Source organism: Salarias fasciatus, chromosome 5, assembly GCF_902148845.1.
Source record: "Salarias fasciatus chromosome 5, fSalaFa1.1, whole genome shotgun sequence".
In the NCBI taxonomy this organism is placed as follows: Eukaryota; Metazoa; Chordata; class Actinopteri; order Blenniiformes; family Blenniidae; genus Salarias; species Salarias fasciatus.
The window spans coordinates 1,934,618-1,960,101 of record NC_043749.1 but is presented as its reverse complement, the minus strand read 5'-3'; the positions used below and the strand labels follow the sequence as shown (position 1 = coordinate 1,960,101).

Below are 25,484 nucleotides of genomic sequence, written 5' to 3'. Positions count from 1 at the left end.
TCGAGCCTTTATGGGGCATTTGCTGGCATCTCACCCTAATGAGATTTTGGCCATGGACTACACTGTCCTGGAACCGAGTCATAATGGCCTGGAAAATGTGCTTATTATGACTGACGTTTTCAGCAAATACACGCTTGCTGTACCTACTCGGGATCAGAGAGCTGCTACGGTGGCTCAGGTTTTGGTTTCAGAGTGGTTCTTTAAGTTCGGGGTCCCTGCCCGTATACATTCAGACCAGGGCCGTAATTTCGAGAGCTCCCTTATCCAGCAGCTCTGTAACCTGTATGGCATCCAGAAATCCCGCACCACGCCCTACCATCCGGCTGGTAATGGCCAGTGTGAGCGCTTCAATCGCACCCTCCACAGCCTACTGCGAACCTTGCCAGTGTCCCGTAAACGAGATTGGCACTCCTGCTTGCCACAGGTGCTGTACTCCTACAACACCACTCCCCACCAGGCCACTGGTGAGTCCCCCTTCTACTTGATGTTTGGGCAAGAACCAAGACTCCCAGTGGACTTCCTGTTGGGTAGAGTCCCAGATCCTGTTGGTGGCAGCGTTCATGAGTGGGTTCAGGAGCACCAGGCTCGGTTACATGTGGCCTTTGAAGGGGCCCGAGAAAGGTTGAGGGTCGCGGCTGAACGCAGGAAGAAAAACTATGACCGACATGTCCAAGATGCACCGCTGATGGAAGGCCAGTTGGTGCGGTTGCGGGATTTTAGTGTGCGAGGCCGGCAGAAAATCCAAGATCTCTGGGGCCCGGTGGTTTACAGAGTGGTGAGAGCACCGACCGGCGGAGGGTCGGTATACACCATTGCGCCTGTTGACGACCACACCAAAGCCAGACAGGTCAATCGCGCACTGTTAAAGGCAGTGGTTACTACTGCCCCTACTGGTAGTGCCCACACTCCTTGTTCACCGCCTAATGACCTGCCTCAGTCAGAAGATGAACTGTCAGGTGACGAGGATTTGTTTCTGCTGGGACAGGAGGCCTCCCGAGCAGCTCCGGCTCCAACAGCCGCAGCGCCCCACACGACTCCCCAGTCGCTGTCCACACCACCAGAATCTGATCCTGCTGTACCCAGTCACGGGCCGCCTGTTTTGCTGGCTGTGCCTTCCGTCACCCTCGATGTCCCCAGTGGAACAACAATACGACGGACCGCGCGGTCAACTGCTGGTCGACACCCCAACGTCCATCGCTTACCACGATCAGTTCAGGAGCCCGTTCAAGGGGCTGCGGGCCCCTCTAACTTGGCCTCTAGGGCTGTGATCACTGTCTTTAGGCCATGGGATTAGGTGATGGTGTGGGAATTAAAGGGTTCATCGTCGGGGCGACGATTTCCGAAGCGGGGGTGGACTGTAGCAGCAGGTGGTTTCTGGGTGGCCTGCAGCAATTAGCCAATCCCAGCAGGGGGAGCTGGCTATAAAGGCGCACTGTATCTGCGCTCCAGGTGCTGTTTTGGAATTAAGAGCATGCCCCGCCCCTTCAGCGTCTCTCTTCCGGGTCTGCATTTTCGCTCGCCTTGAACGGCGTTTTGCTTAGCCTTCCTTTGAATGAACGGCTGGCCAGGCTGAGCTACCATTAAACTGCGGTGAGTGCGATTGGTTTTTTTTTTGCCTCCCTCTTGGTGCGCGGCTATGTCGCTAGTTAGCAGCAGTAGCAGTAATCAGCTGTTTTGTGTGTGTGCGCGCGTGTAGGTGATTACCTCTGTGACGCCGCGCCTCCTCTCTTTCGGGTGGACAGACGAATGCTTTTGGGTGGTATGTGGACAACACGTCTCTAATGGCCTCCTCTCGCACAAAACTTTATTAACCAGATCTCCATTCCACATGCTAGGACTCTGCCGCTGCTTTGTCGGGGAAAGACTGCCTTGGTGGTGACGGTGCGGCCACAACGACAATTACTGCTCCGGATTGCGTGCTCCTCAGTGTCGGCGGAACCGCTGCATGGCCCCCTACATCCGTCCCCGTTCACAACCTGCACGCAGCCGGCAGTGAAGGCTGTCACTTGTTAAGCTCCTTGGACTCCGTTGTCAGGCGGTGTGCCGCCCCGAATTACTTTAATGACATGAATGCATGAGGGTTATCCATATATTAATTCCCCCCTCCTTTATTTAGGGGGCCTTATTTACGTTATGTGTGTCTGATTTGTTTGTTTTTGGTTGCGCCATCACACGTACGGTTTTTGTTATTTGGGTTGCTGTTTGTTAATTTGATTTTGCATGTGATGGCACATTTCTTTTTGTGCTCTATTGCTTGTTTCCTCTTTTGTTAAGTTTCCTTTGTTGTAAGGGGGCATTCCCCCCTTCTGTTTGGTTAAAAGAATTAAGTATTGTTTATATTAATTACAGGTGGGGGCAGTTTACAGTTCATTTATTTATTTCACTTGTGTTGTGACTGCCCACCACCCATGTCCTAGGGAATTATGATTCTTTATTTGTTTGGATTATTGTTTGGTGTGAGAGTATTAGGAAACCCTTCTTTTTAACGATTCCTTTCTTTTCCCTCCCTTTCAGAGGCTGAGTGTGGCGCTGGTGGTGCAGGTGTCCCCGGGTGGCGGTCTCCTTCCTGTGTGACGTGTGCGCACCCCATAGTTTGAGTGTGTTCATCTTTATTTGGTGTGAGAGTGTTCACGTGTGTCTGGGGTGATCCCTGAGACCCTCTTTCCCCTTACACACTGTGCCCCCAACGGTAAGCCAGCCTCTGTTTGGGCTCCCCCTTCTTTCCCCCCATTTTAGGGTATGAGTGCGATTTCAAGTATTTAATAAAAGATTATTTCCTGAACGGAACCACGTCTCCTGCTGCCTTAGTTCCGGACCTGGGTGCCGTAAGGGGCACCTTATGATACACATATTTCCCTGGGTGTAACTCCCAGGGTGGCGTTGTCAGGCCCCGTGGTGTACAGCATCAATTCAACAATCAGACTGTACACCACTACACAATTTTCCCTTCCCGTTGCCACACTTTGTTAACAGAATATATAAAAACCCAAAGAACTTATATTGATTTTTTTTTTTTTTTTCAATTCCAGGCTAACAGATTCTGGGATAAGGAAAATGTGATTAATCTGGATGGTATTCTTAATCCCTGGCTCAGAAGACCAGTTTAGTGTTCAACATGATCTGGAATTTATGAATGAATTTTGATGACATTTTGGAGACAGATAAATAATTTGCAGGAGGATTAATTACATTTTCAGAACAATCCACAAAGCATTCTGGATAGTAGATCCAAAAGAAATCTCATATGTAGAAATGTGGAACTGAGGTTTTCATGGGAGGTTAAGACTCTTTTTTGTTTCTATTTTTAAATCATGTTGGTATCAGACTGATCCCCAGTGTCATCCCATTTATCTGCATTCGTCTGCTTTTTCAATAATTCTTTTCATTTTTCTTTATCTATATCATGCAATTAAAAAAGCAGGAAAACAAGTGCCACGAAAACTAGTGTGATGGCAACCAAAATTATTTTGATGTTTGGTTGGTGTTTTAGTTTTGCTAATTAGCTCCTATATGACCAATATATGCCAGCATTTCCATTATAGTCCTGCAAAATATCTTCCATGGCTGCAAAAAGTCCACACGTAAAATGGTGCATCATCGGCATAATGTATTACCAGAAGGAAAATGTTCAGTAACAAAGTCCAGGATTTCAGAAACACACATTTACTGAATATCTTGAGGATAAAACACCAATTTAAAGCCTTTCTTCCAAAAGATAGCCACATGTCTACATGCTAAACCTCTGCCCTTTGCCATCTGTTGGTGTGAAGCCATCAGAGACCTGGGTGGGGATCAGGAGCTGGCTGTGCGCCTTGCCAGGACTCTGCTGCATAATTTCACAAATCGCTTCCAATTAATTCACACCACCATTCAGCACCATTAGCATAAGATGCTACCAGAGAAGCTGTGCAGACTGGTTAAAAAATCTCAATTCAGCATTTCTGAGTGTTCACCTCAGTCACTACTTGTTAAACAGTGGAAATAAACAGGAAACCACATGAAATGTCACTTTACTCATTCAGAAAAACGTCTTGGTGAGAAAAAGGACCAGATTTAAGGACAAATTGTGCTGTAAATATTGTGAGAAGGTGGTGTCTATTTCACATGGTTTTGTGTGAATTTGGAGAAAGAAGTGCTGGGATGTCCTTGAGGCTGGTCTTGAGGAGAGGAGGAATTGCCCACAGTGTGTCCACGGGGTGCTGAGACCATCTGTGTCGTCCAGTTACTGGACTGCCAGAGCATTTCCAATGTCTAGAGCCCTTGATGTACTTTTTTAAAGATACACAAGCTCATTAAAATTAATGATAGGGATGGAAATTAAAACTGAGAAATAAAAAATTGGAGGGTGTGACACAACTTATTGTTTAGTGCAATTTCCCACTAAAACATCAACAGCTACTTTATGAAGCCCACTTTCCAGTTAATAGCTATATGAGAAAGAGAATGTTTTTATTGTATTTCAGCGTGACCAGGCTCTCTTCGCACGCGTCAGTATTGCAGTGAGAGAAGTATGCAAACAGACTGATAAATAGATGAGCATCCAGTCTCTGTTCACAACCTTTTCTATCGGACAGCACTGTGGTATAGCACCATGAAAAATTCATCACTGGCTGGGCCCGTTAAATAAGCTCTCCTATTCTTTCTGAGCGCTCGAGTCAACACTGATGAAATTATTTCACTGGGTATTGGATCCGCTCCGTGAAAATGGGCATTCCTCTTCACAGTTTATTACAGATAAGATTAGTTTCCACTGTTGAATGTAAATTAAGTTTTAATATGAAGACATTCACATGATTTAAGTACCATATTTAATTAAAAATTACTTAAAAATCACATGCCATGAGGTAAAACGTATCATTTTGGGAAAATGTATTAAAACGAAAGTGGATATATGCATAATTGAACATGTAAGGGATATTTCTGTATTTTAATGTTTTAAATCTTTTCCAAAGTTGCATAAAACAGTCACATATTACTACTCATATGGGCTTTACTGAGTGCTGTCCTTCAAAACAATGTGTGCGTTTTAGATTTCAATTTCATCACACTGCTTAAGACTCTCTAGAATAGATTTCAGTGACTGTTAAAAGACACATATTCATGTATTCAGTTAAGTTGTTGCCTTATTTAAAAAACACATGCTTCTATTAAGTGAACTAATTGAGAAGAGAAAGTTTTCTCATTGCCAAACAAGACATACTATCAAAAACCACAAGTTTTTCTCATTGTGTTTTGATATTTCCTTCCATTTACCTTGAAAACATTAGTAAACATCCTCAAGGTTCTGTGCAATTCGATTGGATTAAGACAGAATGTATAAATAAAGACATTTGTGAAAATTCAAGTTAACTTATGGTCCAACTTGAATATTTTCAGTCCCCGAATAACTTAAAAAAATAATATTGTATTCATGAACCACTTTGCAAATAAAGTTTACTCCACATAAGTATATAAACTCAGTGTATTTATTCTTGTCGTGTCAGTGAGTCAGTGCAAGGGGGAGTAATGGAAAAGCTGCTGTTTGTTTTGGAATTGCTAAGTAAGGCCGTCAGGTAAAAAGTAATCAGTGTGGGTTAAATCAGGGTAATTCACATTTTTCTGGTGTCTTCTTTTCTTTGTTTATCTGGTGAATGAAATTAAAATGAGCACTGCCAGGCTGGAGAGGCTTTTGTACAAACTGTATTAGTTCTTAAGTAGAAGACAGAAGTGGACAGGAGCCGCTTGCTGAAAATATTTCTGCTCCGTCTATCAGAATAAACGCTTTCAAGCAAGGGTGTTCAACATAAGGACCATGGACCAAAACCGGCCCACAAGAATTCCAATCGTGAACGCTAAACCACCAAGTAAATTATCAAAGTTCCAAAGAAAACATTTTCTGTTGATTCAGATCTGTATGGTTTGATTCCCGCTGCTCTGCAGGGTCAGTCCACTTCCCCTATCGAGGTGGGTTCAATGCAGTTCAAACATCACTGCATGTGTAGAATAAATCTGAAATTTGTCTCCCTTGTGAGTGCGTCATCGGTCTGAACAGTTTAAGGATCCACTCAAATCCACTGTTGGGCGAGTGACTTTTAGAAAGTAATCAGTTATAGTTACTGATTACTTTTTTTTTTTTTTTAAAGTGAAGATTTTAAAAGTAAACTTTTTTTTTTTAAAAAAAAGTAACTGAGTTATAAAATTTAAGAAGTAAAGAATTACTGGGCGCTGCATGGTGCCTCACAGCAAGAGCGTCCTGGAGTCAAACACCGGGGCTTTTCTGTGTGGAGTTTGCATGTTCGTCCCGTGAGTGTGTGGGTTCCCTCTGGATACTCCCGCTTCCTCCCACGCTCCAAAAACATGCACTTAAGGTTAATTGACGCCCCTAAATTTCCCCCAGGTGTGCATCGTTGTCTCTCACTGGGACTGGCTCCAGCCCCCCACAACCCTAAAAAAGGAACAAGCAGCTTGGAAAATGAAAGAATAATTAAGTATTACTTTTAAAGAAACATGTTTAAATATGTCCAAGAATTTGGATCCCCTCTTAGTGGAACGTTAAGATGAATGTTCAATTATTTATTAGAAAACTTATCAAGTGATGAATAAAATAAATGGACACTTGACAGAATATATTACAAACATGAAATGCAAAATGTACCTAAATTATTCAAATATTGCTGTGTGATATTATGAGACAAGATGTGTAGGTCAATGTCTCATGTAGGTAAATGTGATCTTCAAGGTTCAGTCTGACAAAAATGGATTCATATGTTTCTATTTTTAGAAATGATAGTAAATTTAGAAGGAAAACACACCCACAATCGTTGAAAAATCCAAAATGTTTAAGGAGCAGAGGTTCAGAGCTTTAACACAATAAAAATGACTTTATTGTTGATTTTCTCTCTCATATGAAAAGTTTAAAACCTGTATGATCTCCTGCTGAAACATGCGTTCACATTTTTATTTCCATGTGTTGATTGTTGTTCTGTCTTTGGCCTCAAGGGGGCAGGAGAGCACCAGGTTTCTTTATGATTAGGTTCAGATTCAGATTTCATTTTAACAGAACACAAAAAACAGAGTTAATTCATTTATCTGAGATAAAGATCATGCAGCTAGAATACAGTGACATTAAAAAGTATATGAATGCTTTAAAATGTTTCAGTTTCCTCAGTTTTCGTCAAGAATCTGACTTAAAATATGATCTAATTTCATTTGAAGACTGTTGTGGAATTGCAATGATTGAAGTTCAAGCAACATTTAAAAAAAATAATTGTCTGCTATTTCTGTCCACCACTTTCTTAAGAGTTGAATTCAGAATACATAAATGCATTTCTGTATTGTTTTTAAATGTAAAAATCTGAATTTAAGAAGCTGAAATGACTGAAACTGACTGAAACACATGCCTTAAAAATTAATTTAATATATTTCAGTTTTTCCGTAATTACGTTACAAATAAACTGCATTTTTGTTATTAAGAAGCTTTTGTTAGAATATTGATGAAAACGAGGCTTCAGGTTGTAAAGTGGGTCCGGTCTGTACAGAAGAGGAGGCACTGCAGGATTATTCAGGGCACGGTGGGGGGGCTCCTGGGCATTCAGTCAACTCCCTCCATTAATCTGTCAGATGGTAATTAAACTCATTCATTTCTCCGTCACAGAAACACTTTATCTGCTTCCTGGAAACAAAGCAGCTCTCTCTGTCAGGTCAGAAATACCCCCGCCACAGCTCTGAGGAGGCTTTTAATAAACCCAGGGGCAGAAAGTGTCTGACTTTCTGATTCTGTTTAGATCTGGGGTGTCAAACACATTTTAGTTCAGGGGCCAATTCCATCTTGAGTGGGTCGGACTGGCAAATTATTACCAAAGTAACCTTTCAGTTTCTTTGCTGTGGTGCAGAGTATGCATTCTGCAGTTGTCTGTATTTTCACAAAACCAAACATTCACTTCTATAAATGACTAAAATCTCCACATGAAGCTGAATGTAATGAAACCCTCGGGTGCAAAATACAGTGAAATGTGGAAAAAAAATTTTTTTAGAACTCTTTCTTTATGCATGTTTTTACAAACTCACCCTGACAGCACGGCTTTGATGCTAATGCTAATTTGCTAGCTTTCGTGGCAGCATCACTGTTATTTCAGCTCAGATCTCATGTGTTGTGTCTGCTAATCTCAAGGATATCTTTGAGAAGAAAAAAATCTGTGTTTTCTTTCATATTGTTGCCTGAGATTTCGGTGGTGGTTTGGCGGGCCGGACTGGAGGCTGTTGTGGGCCACTTCAAACCCACGGGCCTCATGTTTGACACTGCTAGTTTACAAAGTGTTTGTTGTGTGAGAAAGAGAGCAATATCACACTGATGGAGTGTCACAGATGGAAATATCTACGTGTCCTAAATGCCTTTTTTTACATTTTAAACATAAAAAATAAGTTGTAAACACAAATATCTGTTATTAATGCAGATACAAACTTGGCAATTCCGGACTTCCTCATGTTGAAAATGTCCAAACATGAGGATATGTTTCATACAGCCCCAGAATTTTATTGTGTCACTGAAGACATAAACATCTGCCCCCCATGAAACTGCTCTGTCCAGTTTAGAATCCTGCATGGTTTGAATTCTCAAAGGAGAAAACTGCATAAAGTCTTTGAAAAATGTAATGAAGCTCGTGAAGACCACCTCTGCGTTAATGCACTGTGTCCTTCAATAGCTGGACAGCAATGTTGTTTTTTTTTCTCTCGAATTCTTTTCAGAATAAAATCAGGTCAGATCCACTCGGAGCAACAGAGAAGCTTCAGAGGATCACACAGCGCCATCTGCTGTCCTGTGGTGTGTTGTACTGAAAAAAAGTCATTCACAGGATCAAGACGGAAAAAATCCACGATTTAACAGCACTGATGGATACTTTATCTTAGGGGACAGTTCAGTTGGAGGATTTACTTATTTATTTTCAGTTTGCACAATGTTTGTTTCTGTTTTTTGTGGACGTTGAAATTCAGGACATGTTTTTGCTATTTAACACTTTTTCTTATTAAAAATGGGACAGTGTATGTGTCAAAGCATCCTGTGTTGGTGAAATACGGCATGATTCACTTTTAAAATGTAAAACATTGGGTGGCACAGTGCAGCAGTGGTAGTGCTCTCACCTCTTGGTGAGAAGACCCTTATTCAAACAGCAGCTGGGGCCTTTCTGTGTGGAGTTTCTTCAATGCAAGAGGAAATAGGTTTTACATATAAAAATAGATGTGATGAACTGAACAGTGAACATAACCACCACTGTTACTGCTTTAATTTGTAATGGGTCCATGTGTGACGTTTAACAAGTCATTTCTAGAGAATATTTTTATATTGACTGAATCTTTAAGATGCCACACAGCTGCACAGCAGTGATGTTGTGTCCGAGAGGTTAAGGCGATGGACTCGAAATCCATTGGGGTTGCCCCGCGCAGGTTTGAATCCTGCCAACAACGCTGCTCAGTACTTTGAAGTTTACAGTCTGATTCTTCTGGAAGACAGTGAAACTGTCTGTTGATGCGCTTGTACTCCAGGAAAATTATTTAAATGAGTTCGTATGTAACACTGCTTGTAAAAAAGGCAGCAAGTGTTCTTACAGGTTGTGATTGATCCATCTGAGAAATGCAGGCATACAGACATCTTTCCCGCATTGCAAAGACATGCTTACTGAGCAACTGTAAATTAAATCTATATGCAAATATATTTTCTCTGGACTGGTGAGCATTATGGATTACTGAGTAAAAACCACAATAACCAGAATATTATCAGTCCAAACAAAAAATAAATGAAAACCCAAAAGTTGCAAAATGTAAATTGGTTCTAAAATACATTCCATAAATATCTGCTCTGCTTTACTCCACTTCCCCTTGTCTGGGACACCATAGATTGACAGTGAACGCTGCCTCCTCTGCAGAGTTCAGACAGAGGGACCATGCAGTTCCAGGCTTCATTGGTTCTCTTAGAAACTGAGATTATTGAAAAGAAATCATTTGAGTGTGTTTGATGCAAAACAGAAGTCATCAACAGGATGCTGATTGTGTGTGGTGATGTCCTGAGGTTTGCACAGCTGATTGTGGCAATTCTTTTGAGCAGAAATGGGGCAGTCTAATTACAGGTGAAAGTAACCAGAAAAAACACAATGATTAAAAGAATATTGTTAACATGTAGGAACTTCAAATTGAAGGCATGTTTATTGATCGACCCAAACAAAAAGTGATTCAGACAAAACCCCATAAATACCCATTTACATCAGCAGCAAGCACCGAATCATATTAAAGCTATTAACAGTTACCTTAACAGAGGTTATAAACACCAGAAACAGTAAACAGGACAACCCACAACTGCTGATATATTTTAACCAAAGTGGGAAAGTGTAATGTTTATCGACGGCTACGGGGTGCCAATAAAGATCAGAAAATCTTACCTAAGCAGATCTAAGGCGATCAGATCAAGAAGAGAGCAGGTTGGGAAGCACAGAACTCCCACAATAAATACATGTTTGTTTGTCTGAGCTGTATGTTGTTGTAATTAGACAATTTTAGTTTTTTTCATTTTAATTGAAGAGTTTTTTTTTGTTTGTTTGTTTTTTTTTGTGATGATGATTTTATATCATGAAAGTAGTATACCAGCAACAGTGGTGGGTTTACCACAACAAACATATGCCATGGGGGCCATACTCTGTCAACTGGCCTATGTTTGTTTATTCTCCTTTGCGATACAAAATAAATCTGTGCAGGTTGAAACTTTCCCCTTGGGAACGCTGTAGTTTGTCCTTGTTCTTCTGGTCGCAGGTGGGTGATGCCTGTAAGGCTGTTGGGCAGTGTGGGTCCTGCGCTTCACTGAATTGGATTCAGCTGTGTCTTCTGGGATTCTTCTATTTCAGCGGGGTCCAGACTTCACTCTGGTGCTGGATTATAGCACTTCAACAGTCAGTTCTACATGTATACGTTCGCAGCAATGTGTGCCTCGCTTATTCAAAGCTCTCTGGTTCCAGTCTGAAGACCCGCTCAGCCAATGTAAGCGGTCATCAGTGTGGGATGTGGACAAAGAAGGTCTACTTGTCTGTTGTTCTTCGACTCTTCCTGTCTCTCTGCGTCTCTGTTGTAATTATACTCTATGACACACTAAGCTTGGTGGACCCTTCTCTCTGAGAACTTCCTGTTTCAAGGCTTCATTGTCGAGGTCCTGTTGATCGATTGATAGATGTGGCCTTGGTCTCGTGATGCCAAAATGTGAACAGCATGATGAGGAGGACTGTTGAATGAATCAAATCAAATCAAATCAATCTTTATAACATGCTTTTCGTATTAAAAAGAAAACTCAAAGGGTGCTACAATATTAATGTAATACAACAAAAATCAATATATTGATTTGGTGTGGAGCCCTCCAGCTGGCCAGGATGGGAGGAATCGAGCACAGGATCCCCCACAGTTAACCAGACCAAACATCCAGTGTGAAGGACCCCCTTGGGAAACACTGGAGTTAAACAACTAAAAACGTTAAATATAAAATTTGGTTAAAAAAAAAAAAAAAAAAAAAAAGTTAAAAAGGTGTGCTTGCCCTTTCAAAATATCAACATTCTCTGCAGTCCTGAGGTTCTCTGGCAGGCTGTTCCACAGGCGGGGGCTGTAATGGCTAAAGGCCGCCTCACCGTGGGTCTTGGTTCTGGCTTTTTGGGACACACAGCAGGTCGCTGCCAGAGGACCTCGGGGCCACGAGTACCGGTGTAGGACAACAGCAAGGCTGTGCTGTCAGCCGCTACATGGACGCAGCGTTGCATCGCGGACCTCACCCGCACTCGAAGCCACGCTGCCAGACACCGATGGTCCCACATCCCACTGAATGATTGAATGAATTATGACTTTATTAGTCCCACAAAGGGAAATTTACAAGAAGCTGCCAATCACGTGGCGCCAAATTAAAAACGCGAGAGTGCAGCGCAGATACAGTTGGAGCGCTAAGCATTGTAATAGCACATACATATACAACATTTATAGATTTCACTCTGACTGTTGGATGCCATGAGAACAGGGATCTTTTTATTTGGAAGGAGGCAAGGAAAAGCCTTCCCTCCGACCGTCGTGACCTTAACTCCCAATAGCCTCTTGTCAATCAGCCAATGGAAGAGATGACGGTAGAAGAAGAAAAAAAACATTGCTGCCGGAAAGGAACTGTGTGAAAGCAAATCTGTAGTCTTTAGTCTTGAAAAAAAAAAAACCCACTGGATTCAGTGTATTTGTCAGTAACTGCTGTCATCGCTTGTCAAAACAACAGCTGTGTCCATGAGGGTCCTCTGAGAAGGAATGGGGTCAGATAAGGCAGGTCACTCAGCCTTAAGGTGCTTATCCTCTATAAGAAACTACAAATCATTCCAGGGAGGAGGAGCAGGGGAGACTGGAAAGCAGATCATCGATAATACATTTAGGTGTGAATTGTAGACATTTACACCAATTCATAGCACCATCAGGACCTCGTTTCAATTGCATATTTGACCATGTCAATAGACTCCATGATCTCACCAAACCCGGAGTTAAAGCTTCCAGTCTGAGCAGGTGTTGCCTTGAACAGTTTTGTGAGCTGGTTTGACAATGTAATCCATTCTGTAGTGAACCTGCACAGTCTAATCAGCAATGTGTTCCAGCTTCCGATGTGCCTCATCAGATCGACACTCAATGTTAAGATAGAGTCCTCAGTCTGTGTTACAATCCAATGTATTTGATTCATCCGCCTTGCAGTGATCTTTTATCCCAGCCAACAGCTGGGTGGGTTGTGTTACTGGCTGCCGTCTTGCTCACTTTCCAATAGACCAGAGCAACCACGCGTCCAAGCCGAGATGCCCTGATATCATGAACAGAAAGATGTAAACATCCTCAGCATCCTCCAAAGAAAGAACTGTTAGACATGTGACTTTCCACTTGTTCCAAGTAGTCCGTAGGAAAAGTACCTTCAGTAACTTTTAGCATTCCTTGGTGAAAAAAATCCTGTCAATTGCATTGAGAGACCAGCTCATCAATTCCATGTTTCATCAGTTCGAAGGTTCACGCCGAAGTACAGAAGTTTCCAAAAGTTAAAGGTGCAATAAGTAACATTATGTCACATAGCGTACTCCCCCCTCCCGATCCCCCTGTCCATAGAGCGGGGATGCATGCGGCTGGTGCTGAGTGCACGGGACAGGAGTTGCACATGCATCACACATGATCGGCATCTCGTGCATGTGGTGAGCATACGCACAGCCAGTTGGCCGATGGCGCGGTCATAAAATATGGATTGCTACGCTGCTTGATTGGCAACCTTGGGAACTGACATATGATTGGCTCTGGAACTCAGAAGTGAGACGTCGAGCCCCGCCCACCAAAGTTGTTCCCTCCCAAAACTTATTTTGAAAGAAAAAAACTTTACCAAGACATTTATTGATCGAGATGAGAGATTGTTTTAAGGGAATATTTCTTCAATGACAGAAGAAAAATGGAAATATTTTAATTAATTTATTGCAAATTTCTAACTTATTGTACCTTTGGCACAATAGATGAAGTTAGAGAGGACAGCTGCCGCGAGCAGAGCAGAGAGATAAGGAAGAGGAGGCAAGAAACACCCATTGGCGACAAGAGTCAGAGAAGAATCTGTATAAATACCAGAACATTAACTGGTCCATCCATGGATCAAACACTTGTTATATTTCTTTATGTTAAGATATGGACCGACAGAGTCTGAAGTCAAGCATGTATGTAGCACATACAACAACAAACAGGCAGGTGAGTAACCAGTTCATGAACAGTTTGTCCAAAAACACTTCAAATCTGTTGAATCTACACATCTGTCGATGGCAAAACAAAAATTAAACTTTAAAGTCTGCTGAGTGGAATATATTTTGTTTCTTTGCTGTGGAGCTGAAACTGGTTTGTTTTTCTCTTAAGTGCTTTAAACTTCCTAGTGTGACAGTTTACATGAAATTAAAACAATTAAGTAGAAGCACATAAACAACACAAGAGACCTGAAGTGTGTTCAGTACACAGACCTCAGAGATTTCTCTGCCAGTGTGACTGTGCATGCTGTAGGAGTCAAATACGGGGAAAATGGGTTCATACGTCCAGTAGGTGGCACTGAGGTTATATAAAGGGAGATCACCTGTTGCAATGGGAGGGTGGATGTGACTCCAGAAGGGCAAACAGGTTCTTGTTCGTTGAGAGACGCTGTGGAGCTGTCAAACTGTCAGACAGCTGTCAGGTCACTGTGTTTGGCGTCAGACTGGAATCTGTTGGCTCAATGGGAAATCACATCATTGTATGTTCACGGGACTCAAATAAATCACACTTTCCCTCAAACAAGTGGTATGTCGTCACCTGTAGAGCTTCACACAACCATCAGAGTGGTATCTGAGAGGTGATGGGAGGAAACGGCACGTCGTGTAATTTGGGTCACCATCCAAACAGCAGCCAGTATCAGACTGTGCTCCTTTAACACATGTTATGAAGCAAGCGGAAAGAGATAAGAGAAATTCCAGGTTGTGCTGCAGCTGGGCCACTCCTCCTCCAGGACTCACCCAACTTCCTGAATAAGTGAAATAAAGGCCATGTGCCTCGCCTTCGTCTTTCACTTTACTTTGCTGGCAGGATCGGTGAAACATCACCCGGGGAAATCCTCTGAGCCCAGCTAACTTCAGGTGAGTGTGCACGTCTGTTCAAGGTGACAGCTCAGGTTTTTAATGTGAACAAGAAGAATTGTAAAAGAAAAACAACCTGAGGTGAAGATTAGAGAGCCAAGCTGTGTTGAGCTCTCACTTCAATACTGTTCAATCATGCAAATGTTTTGTTTTTGTTGGGTAAAGTGTTCAGATCAGGACTGATGGACCTCTGATTTTGAAGTGTTTTGAGATCTGAATTAAGTTAATTACTTGGAAATGCTTGGTTTGTGCTGTCGGAGATGATTAATGCGTTTAGATTGTGCTTGAGTTTCACCAGTGAATGAAACTGTTAAGGAAAGGGACAAAAACACCCAGTAAAAAGCTGTAAATCAGAAGTTTAAAAAAAACCCAGCAGAGAAGCAGAAGAAGGAATGTTCAGGGTTTTCAATTTTTTTTTCTTTGACATATATTGCGAAGAGCAAACAATTTTGTTCTGTTCTAAGAAACTTCCAAAAGTTTTTTTTTTGTTTTTTTTCTAAAGCTGTAAACTTTACAGTCACATTCAAACTGGATGATGATGATTCATTACATGCCATGGATTACAATTTAAATAGATAAAATCCAGTCACATAGTTTCCTATCTGCAGTCATAAACTGAAGCAGAAATCCCCTGTTATGCCAAGATTGCTTCACACAGAGGTGAAGCAAGCGCATCCTCAATATAGTGTAAAATTTACCTGGTGTTTTGTCATGCCAAATCCAGAAAACTCAGTATTTGCACATAACTTTTCTGTCTCAGATGACAAAAGCAAAAAAAAAAAAATTCACAAAATCACAGTGACAGGCATTTATACATATAATCCCTGAAGCAAGCCAATCCCATGTCAAACTCGAACTTGAACATAACACCTCCAGAAGAGTAATTGAGGATCACAGACTTGCAGTTTAATGTTCATTCTCCATTTGACTCAGTCCACTCAGCAAAAAGTAATCCAAAACACGTCGATAAGGTGTTATGGCTGTACATCCAGAAGATGTTCTCAGGGGAGCTAAAATCAAACCTTTTGATATGTCCCTCTTAGACGTTGTACGGTTGTCTCATCTGGACTTTGTGTGGATGTTTCATCGAGATGTTGTTACAATGTCTTGTCAAGACGTTGTATTCATGTCAAAGTAAAGACGTGTCATGTCTTTTTGAGAAGACGTCCTCAAAGGAGCCAGAACAAGTTAGTGGACAGTCATCATCTGAAATTGCAGATGGAATGATTGAGACAGTTTTCAGCCCTCAACCCAAACCTCAGGTCACGTGCAATAATTCAGTGCAGGGTTGTGACTCCAGTCACCACAGTGTTATCTAGTGAAAAGGGGACATTTTCATTGCGTGAGACAGCAGTGTTCATAGCCACTGAAAATGGCTCTCAAGGTGGAACTTTTCGACTACACTCCAACACCATCTCAGTGTAAACGGAGAAAGTGCAACTTCTCTTAAACTCTTCTACTGCACATGTCCAATACGGCTGAAATTGTTAACAATTAATAATAATAATAATAATAATGATAATAATAATAATGCATTGGTTTAATACAGCGCTTTTCTGGACACTCAAAGACGCTTTTACATTGCATTATTCATTCTCTCCATACTGGGTGGTGGTAAGCTACTATTGTAGCCACAGCTGCCCTGGGGCGGCGAGGCTGCCAATCTGCGCCATCGGCCCCAATTGCAAGTAGATGAAGAATCACAAAATTTGCCCTAAAGAAAAGAAGAAGCAGAACTTTGGACTTTGGAACTTTCAATCAGGTCCATTGGATTTGATCATCTGACCGAGGCCAAATTTGGCTTTGTTGACAGTAAACGGTTCAGATGAACATGAGATGTTTAGGATCTTGTCTGTTTCCTTCTAGACTTCAGGATGTTCCTGTGCTTGGCTCTGTTGACTCTTCTTCCTGCGACTGTCAGCATCAGTCCTGGAGTGAAAGTGGAGCTGACTCAAAAAGGCATCGACTATGGTAAGGTGCCAAAGAAACGCTCAAATCATTCGCTTCCCCTCTGTTTCCCAGTGTGATTTTCATGCCTTTTTTGTCAGGGAGACAATTGGGTATAGCTTCCATTCAGTCAAAACTGAAGACCATCAGAATCCCAGATATATCTGGAACGACCAACGTACCTGCCGTCGGGAAGGTCAAGTACAGTTTGTCAGGGTAAGACAAGACCTTTTTTCAAGCGATATTTAAGCTGTGATACTTCCTGCACTAACAGTTAAACAAATGGCCTTTTTCAGTTTGCAATTACTGGATGTAGGATTACCAAAGTCTGCACTGGATCTGGTGACAGGAAGTGGAGTCCGACTGTCCATTGGTGACGCCTACATGAAATTGCGTGGAAACTGGAAGGTCAAGTATCTCAAATTCATGTGAGTGACTGAAAATCTTCTCATGCAAGACAAAAAGGATATATGGTAGCTTCTTTTACAGTAAAAATTTCTCTCCATCCCCATAGAACGGACCACGGCTCTTTCGATCTCAACGTGAACGGACTAACAATCACAACAAGCATCAAAATTGACAGTGACGATACGGGCAGACCTGCGGTCAGTACCATCAGCTGCTCGGCCTCTGTTGGAAGCCTAAAGATCCAGTGTCACGGTGGAGACAAGTAGGAAAACCCTCAACTGGATGTTGCGTTGGAAGGAATACGAGTTATTAGCCACAAATGGTGCTGTTGTTGGTTCCAGGTGGATGTGCGATCTATTTAAAGACCTATTAGAGAAGTTTGGGCGTAAGTCCCTAGAGAAACAGGTGAGGGCCAAACAGCCTCCTTTATTGCCTTATTGAAAAAAACAAGCATTTGCTTTATTTTTAGTAGTTTTAATTTGGGGTCTCCACAAAGTGTTTCTTCTGTTGTTTCAGATCTGTCCTCTGGTCCAAACGGCAGTATCAGAATTAAATCCTGAGCTGAAGACCATGAATGGTATAACTTGCTGTTTCTTTCCACCTTTCGCTCATTCGTTCGTGGTCCCTGCATATAAAAATAACCAATAGTCTTTTTTGCAGTCTTGGCAAAGGTGGACCAATATGCAGAGATTGAATATTCCATGGTGTCATCGCCTGTCATTTCTAACACTTCTTTAGTTTTGAATCTGAAGGTAGAGTACACGCCTGAACAAGAGACAATGATCAGCTTTAGGTAAAGCAAAATTTCACATTTCTTGTGTGTTTTCATTCCTAGGGAGAATTTTACAACATTGGGAAACATCAAGAGCCTCCATTCACTGCCACGGACTTCTCCATGCCAACTGAGGCCAACAACATGATGTACATGGGAATATCTGCCTTCACCGTTAACTCGGCAGCGTTCGTCTACACCACAGCCGGAATCCTCAGCCTCTACATCACTGATGACATGGTGAGATGTTTCTTATTATATCGCCAAAAAAACAACTCGTTTCAGTTGAACTGCAACTTACATGCTGATCTTGGTTGAGCCAGAGCAGGAAAATGAGTTAGGTAATGTTATCCTGACACAACAATGAACATTCTGAGGTGTAGTAAGAGTCTGTGATCGTTCAACCGCATCAATGATACGTTAGTCCACCATTTTCAAAAGACACCGTTATGATTGCTCCACAAGTTTCACTAATTGCTAACCTTTGTCGTTGTGTCTCAACAGATCCCAAAGAGTTCTCCGTTCCGACTCACCACCAAGTCATTTGGAATCTTCGTACCGCAGGTAGCCACCCATTCCATCACTTTAAAAACTACAAATATGTCTTGTGATACTACAAACCAACTCCTGCACCTTTTAACGTAGGTTGAAGAGAAGTTCCCTGATCTGCCGATGAAACTGCTGGTGAAGGCGGTGAAAAGCCCCACCGTTACCTTTGAACCCGACAACATGACAATCCAAGCCGCTGCCACGGTGACAGCCTACGCCATCCAGCCCAACGCCACACTCTCTCCTCTCTTTGTCCTGAGCCTGGTAAGACACTCAGCTGATGTGTTGACAGCCACTTTCGGAGAAAACAACACTTCAACCCTGCAAACCACTATCCTGACAGGAGAGCAGCGTCAGCGGCCGGGTGTTTGTCAGCGGAATAAAGCTGGCCGGAGAAGTCACCCTCCAGAAGTGAGTTACAAAAAGAAAAACAAACTGAAGCCGAACCCTAACCCTTACAAAAATGGAAATGACATGTAATTTCTCCTGATTTGCACAGAATGAATATGACCCTCGTCACCAGTTACGTTGGAGATTTTCGAGTAAGAACTGCACTCTTACACCAGCCACAGTTTATAAAGTGTGTGTCAAGTATAAGAACTTTAACACCAGGAAGGTAAATTTGAACAGTTTAGAAAAGACAAATGCACAAAATTAAGTGTCAGAACAACAGAATCTATGCTGCTGTAAGAAGTTATATGTGTGATACAAATTTCCAATCCCAAGTAAAATGACAGCTGCAATCATCAGTCTGACAGTTTGTACAGAAGCATAAAGTATGAGAGTAACTTCAATATGTGTCAAAGACAGTACTCAAAAGGTTTTTTTTCCTCATCAGTTTTAGCTGTTTAAACCGAAGCCTTTTGTATTTCCTATTATGCTTCTGCCCCAAATGTGACTGGTAGTGATCAGCCATCATCTCAGACTCATGTTGAAAGATATGTTTTCCTCACATGTGGAAGTTGTAGTTGTGTTAGCCGCCTTTAATAGGACCGAAACAATGTAACGTAACACTGACAAATACAAATTTACAATGTAAATATGAATGTTTTCAACTGCAGAATCAATTAATTGATCTGCTGATTTTTAAAGTAAAATAACACATCCTTATTTAAAACAAATTTCAGTCATTTCAAGTTGATTGAAAATTAGCCAATGTTTTTAAAGGATGGATACAAGTACGAGTGTTAACAATAAGCTACTTGCCGATAGCTCACGTTGACATTCAGAAATAAATCAGTAAATATGCTTAAAAAAATACAATAAACTAAGCTTAATCTTACCTTACAGGTTGAATCACTTGACAAAATCTTCAAAATGGTCATCAATTTGGGGATATTACCCAAACTCAATGGTAAGTATTGTTTGTTTTTCATTACATCTTTATTATAGGGCTCGAAAGGCTGATGTCACACTGCAGTGCATCATGGGATGGGCAGACCACTGCGACACTGTTGCCATCAGCAGGCTATACTGCACTGTCTCGCTTTGCACTTTTTTTCTATTCTAACTACTTAAAAAAACATGCTTCAAGCGTGCTGTTGTTAAATTCAACAGCCGTTCACATGACTGCTCCAAAAAACATTGGGCTACTGTTACCGGCCCCAGACCTATGGGAATCTGGAACCTGGAACAAACGGTCACGCAGGCAAGGGTGCACTGTGGACCAAAAGAATGGATGACACCGGTTAACGTGTTGCTACAAGCGGTCATTTAATTCTAAGAATCATACCTTTCAACTTAATAAAGACACTGCAATCAAATTTCATATTCACATTAATATCAAAACAGATTCCTTAAAATAAAAATGCATTAAACATAAACACTCACAGTCAAATCAAATAGAAATTAACTGTATGAGATACTCTGCAGAGAAACACATTTAGAACTTCACAGAAACATCAATTTGGTTTAACATAAACACTAATGGGCTTAAAAAAAGATAACACTGTACATAAATCATATTTCATCAAATGATACATTCCTTCAACTTAATCTCTTTCAGTTAATCAAATCACGACATACACAAACACTTCATCAGCACAAGAATAACATATATACAAACTTCTTTAAGGCCTTTTCAGTAAATTCACATATCTCCCAACGAAATCGACAACGTGGCACGACTACACGCTGTTAGCATGCAAATGGAAGCTACACAATGCTACATCGTGCTTCACAGTTGGTTGATGATGAACCTGAATTTCAACTCCTTAGATCACCTTAAATCTTCCTCTGCTAATTTTGTATAATTTATTCTAGACGTTCATTGATCATTTAGTCACAACATATCAATTTTCTCACACAATAATAAAATGTGACCACTTCATAATTCTCTTCTGTATTTTAGAAAAGTGTTATACAGTGCAGTGATATTCTGCTCTTTCAGCGACACTGCAAATAAATTACTAACGGTAAAATGTGCATGAAGATACCACTGACGATATGATTTTTGTGCGAAATATCAGCAGATGAAACTGCAAACGAAGTAATCAAATAAGTCTTTGAAGATTTTGCATTTATAAATTTGTCAGCAGTATAGAAGCTAACACCATGAACTCAATACAGGAGCTGAGCTCAACTTCAGAAAGCAAGTTATTTAAATATTTTGTCCAATAGAGGTGTTCATATGGATCCATTGTACTAATCTCACAAAGGTTTTCTACTTACCGAGCCTTGGCAACAGGATTCAACTTAACTCATCAAGTCCATTTTCTTGTAATTATCCAATGTAGCATCCCTCGTGGCGCACAGACGCTTTAGATATAAACAACTACTGCAAGCCGCTTAAATGGCTGCGCGATCCCACAGTGCACTGCGGTGTGACGAAGCCTTTTATTGGTTCTGGAGGATTTACACCACACGAAGTACAAATTATAGTTACGAGACGTAACTACAGTTCTACGAGTGTGTGCATGCCCACCTGCCTGAAAGCCCAGCTGGACTGCTTCCGTTTCTTTCTCCTCGGCTGATCCGAAGAAGGGAGAGTTACAGGCCGCTCGGATTATATCGTCTTGGAGTGGGGCGGGGCGTGTGCCAGCGCCCGGGCATGATTGGCCCGGCAACTTTTTTGATCTGTCTCAGTGTCTGACTGGCGCCAAAGTAGGGTAACAATAGCGAAGCCCGTAGGTGGGCTAAGCACCACACGAAGTAGAATGTTGAGTTTGAGGTTAGCAGAAAGGCAGCTAGCTTCTCAGGGTTAGCTCAACTCTGGAATCAGAAGCACCGGAAATGCAGGAACTTTTCACTGCATTCAATTCACAACACAAGCACAAGATGTTTTTCTTACCGAGCCACCTCAAGCTGACAGGTTTCCTTTCACAGAACGTCTTGCTCAAGGATATCCACTGCCAATGATTGGAAAGATGAAGCTTGTGAGCAGTCAGCTTCACATCCTGAAGGTCAGATGATGTTTTCTGCTTCACTGTGTCTGGAACTTGGTTTAAAAAAAATGCACATTTTCTACCTGATGAGCAGAATTGATAATTTCAAAGCTGTTCCTGGTTTGCAGGACTACATGCTGATCGGGACGGACGTTCAGTTCATGGACTGAGCCGCGCCGTGAAACACTCCCAGAAATACAACGCAGATGAAGCAGATTTTCATTTTGTTGTTTCTTCATGTTGTCCTCTTAATGTGGACAAAGTCATCCTTTCTGAAGTTCTTTGAAGCACTTTCTCCCTCTGAGTTTCTGAATTTTTTAGTCTCACATGGTCACACAGCATCTCTCAGGCAGCTGTGACCGAGCGCTCAGGCTCTGGGAACTGGCTGAAGAGATCTGAAACACGTAAGTTATGAAAATAAGAGGGTCAAATTTCCCTTTGTTTCTTTTAAACTTGATTTCATAAATCAATGACGACACTATTCGCGATTAGGGTTCAATCATCATATTTTGTGACTTCTAGTTTTTTCTTGCAACATGATTCATTCATTCAGTTGAACATGAACATATAAAATAATAATGTCAAAATGCCATATATGATTGTGTTGTGAAATGCCGGAGGTGTTTTTATTGTAAAGGTGCTCAACAGGAACTGTCCTGAATCACTTGTCGCTATGGTTGTTTGCTTGACTGAGGAAACAGCAAGTTTCCTCCACTATTTAATAAAGACTGATTTGTAATTGTTCAGCAAAAACATCCGAGTCTCTGTCATCTCTGAAAGAGCATTCACTGCCGTAACATTTTGGTGCTGAAACCCGGGAAGTCAGGACTTTTTTTAAACGTTTTAAAAAGGAGTGGAAACTTAATGGCCTGTACAGACTATGCATTTTTCGGCCATCCCAGACAGAGAATCGTGACGGTATCTTTGGTCTTGGCTACATCACCCTTTCAAACCATGTCAAGGATGGCCGACGTCTTCGTTTGGGACAAAAGTTTAGTTGCGATAAAATTCTGACAATGTCTGAAATTTGGTGCAATTGTGGGACTGCTGCTGTGACCCATAGCAGTGCTTTTTTATTTTTCCATGAAGTGTGTTTTGTTGGAAAATGAGAGTCAATAAATGCTAATGACATGCAGTGCTAACATAAAATGCTAGTAGATTCTAACACATACGAGGGGGTACCCAAAAGAAACCGGAATTTGGTCAGAAAACAATAATAATAATGAGTTCGACTTCTGGCCGTCAGATGTGCTGCAGGTAAGCCTCATGCACATCTGTGAGAAATCTGAGCTCCGAGAGTGACACTGACGCCTGTCAGGCGCTATTTATAGTAACAGAGTGCAGAGGCAGTCTGCGATTTTTTCCAAAATATCAATATTGACTGGGAAGCCAGAGCAGCGTGCAAACATTAAATTCTGATTTTTGCTGTGGGAAAAAACAGCAGCAGAAACACTCACCTTGTTGCAGCAAGCCTACAAGGATGATGCTCTGGAGAAGAATCAGGTCCATGAGTGGTTCGGGCGGTTTGAGAAGGGCCAGATGTCGGCGCGTCAGGTCCGCTCAGCCGTGAAAACAATGCTGAGCTGCTTCTTCGCGGTCCAGGGTATCGTCCACAGCGAGTTTGTCCCTCCAGGTCAAACTGTAAATCAGGACTACTACATCCAAGTCCTCAGATGGCTCCGTGAGGATGTGAGGAGGAAGCGGCCCGCGGAGTGGAGCCGGTTGATCCACCACCACAGAGCGCCAGCGGACACGGCGGTGCACGTCACGCAGTTTCTGGCGAAGAATGAGATGAATCTCCTCTCCCATCCGCCTGATTCACCAGATGAAACCTCGAGTGACTTTTTCTTGTTCCCCAAGTTGAAGAAAGAGATGAACGGACAGCGGTTTGCAGATGTGGAGGAGGTGACAGAAAAATCGCAGCCGGCTAAAAATGGCACAATTACGCGCGGGTCTGATGACGCATTCGTGAAGTGGGAGACACGGCTGGAGCGCTGCATTAATGCGGATGGAGATTATTTTGAAGGCGACAGTGATGTTTTATTTTGAAATGTCAGAAATAAAAAGTTACAGTCAAATTCCGGATTTTTTTGGGTACACCCTCGTAATTACTTGAAGCTCCCGCTGCAAAATTTGAATCCCAAACTCGCCTCACTTTCCGAGCCACAACCCCGTCCACATTCTTCTCCTTCTCTTTTTTTGGGATTTCCTTCCAAACACAAATGTCACAAGGGTGAGCGTGCCATTAAAAAAAAAAAAAAAACACTACGGTGTCCAACTGTTAGGACGTATGCTTCAGAAATACAGATGAGTTTACTTTCCTAACATTCAACCAGTGTAGTTTCATTCACAGAAGAATCGTTAGAGCCCTGGGACTGGCAGTTGTGAGAGCTTAGCTTGGGAATTTGTGGAACATTGACCAGAGACTTGAATTAGAAGCTGTAGAGATTCCACAGGTGTGTACTACTGTGATAAAAGTCCCAAACGAGCCCAAGCAGAGATAAAGAAACAAGGGTTACGACTTGCAGACTCTCCTCTAGAGGGTGCCAATGACCAAGAGTTGCAAGTATCGATTGGAGCTGACTACTACTGGCAAGCAGTAACTTGCAACATCCAAAAGGTCACAAATTCACTTGTGGCAGTTGAAAGCATTTTATGGTGTTTTCCCACTAGTCTCCGCTTCGCCCTACTCAGCACGGTTCGGCTGTGGTACCTGCATGTTTCCGTTACATTTTAGTACCAAAAGCCAGGTGCTTCGTGGTCCAGACTTGGGTTGTTTGACCCCACATAACTGTCTCAGTCTCCCTTGCTCCGTGTTTTCCTATGTCCCGGGGAAACTGTTAATAGTACTGTACATATTTTGGATTGAATAAACTTTTTTGTGATGGCTGACAAATGCTTCATGATTTCCTTATGTCTACTAATACACTGGTGGGGGAACAAGGTTTCTGTTTGCCGCAACTCGAGTTGTGAGTTTCAAGTAATATGGTGCGTTCACACCGGACGCGTTGCAAGCGTCACGGGCGTCTCTGACGCCTCAAAGTTGACACGTGTAAAGTGTGGAATTCGACGCATGTTCAAATTACACACGACGTTTGCAACACGCGCAATGCGCAGCAGCTCATTGGCGGGAGTGGGAGGAGCTTCTGTGTCCTGTCTTCATGTTGACAATGGCGGATCCCATCGAGACACTGGCTTGGCTTTATTTAATAAAGAAAGCCAGAAAACAGCGTCGTCAGGCGCCTGTGCGACGTTTTTGGGTTCATCCCATCCTGCAGCAGCGTTCGCAATTTGGCGAATTTCACCATTTGCTCCAGGAGCTGCGTGAGGATGAGGTTCACTTTCAGTGGTACTTCCTCCTCTCCCGGGCCAAGTTTGACGAGCTTCTGGCCCGCATCAGCGTGTCACAAGGAGGGACGTCTTCCCCAGAGTGCTCGTCTGTGATTGGATGACACTCTGCGTAGATGCTTCCAAAGTTCAATTTTCCCAACTTCAGGCGTTGACGCCTGCAACGTGTGAACGCGTGTGACGCACGTCGCCAACGCTTGAAAAACTCGGAAAGCGCCGCTCAAAAAGCGCCTGACGCAGGTTAGTTCCGTTGAAGCTTGTCCACCATAGACTTTGAATGTAACGCCCGTGACGCTTGCAACGCGTCCGGTGTGAACGCACCAATAGAAGGTCAAACCAAAACTGACAAGCAGATGTTCATCGGGCTGAAGGAAGTTGTGTTATTTAAAGTTATTCGTTACACAAAAATACACGATTTGTTATAAAATACAA

The 25,484-nt window shown here is 42.3% G+C and overlaps 1 protein-coding gene and 1 non-coding gene across 2 annotated transcripts; both read left to right on the top strand.

The window, feature by feature from the left end:
- Positions 1–9,359: 9,359 nt before the first annotated feature.
- trnas-cga (transfer RNA serine (anticodon CGA)) lies at positions 9,360–9,441 on the top strand. Its single transcript has one exon. It is a non-coding gene; the product is annotated as a tRNA-Ser (tRNA).
- A 5,094-nt stretch (positions 9,442–14,535) lies between these two features.
- LOC115388829 (bactericidal permeability-increasing protein-like) lies at positions 14,536–22,451 on the top strand. The gene is made up of 16 exons (XM_030092116.1): positions 14,536–14,645; positions 16,512–16,616; positions 16,694–16,808; positions 16,889–17,020; positions 17,107–17,262; positions 17,342–17,405; positions 17,517–17,577; positions 17,661–17,752; positions 17,836–18,012; positions 18,277–18,336; positions 18,418–18,585; positions 18,665–18,732; positions 18,821–18,863; positions 19,612–19,675; positions 21,646–21,722; positions 21,833–22,451. Exons 2-16 carry the CDS (start codon positions 16,520–16,522, stop codon positions 21,872–21,874), a joined length of 1,416 nt encoding a protein of 471 aa, XP_029947976.1. The 5' UTR covers positions 14,536–14,645; positions 16,512–16,519; the 3' UTR covers positions 21,875–22,451.
- Positions 22,452–25,484: the final 3,033 nt, after the last annotated feature.

Excerpts from the sequence above, each read along its gene's own strand:
- LOC115388829 (XM_030092116.1), top strand. The coding sequence starts at position 16,520 with ATGTTCCTGTGCTTGGCTCTGTTGACTCTTCTTCCTGCGACTGTCAGC. Across the intron at positions 18,864-19,611 it reads GTTACGTTGGAGATTTTCGA|GTTGAATCACTTGACAAAAT; the intron begins GTAAGAACTGCA and ends CTTACCTTACAG. Across the intron at positions 19,676-21,645 it reads GATATTACCCAAACTCAATG|AACGTCTTGCTCAAGGATAT; the intron begins GTAAGTATTGTT and ends TTCCTTTCACAG.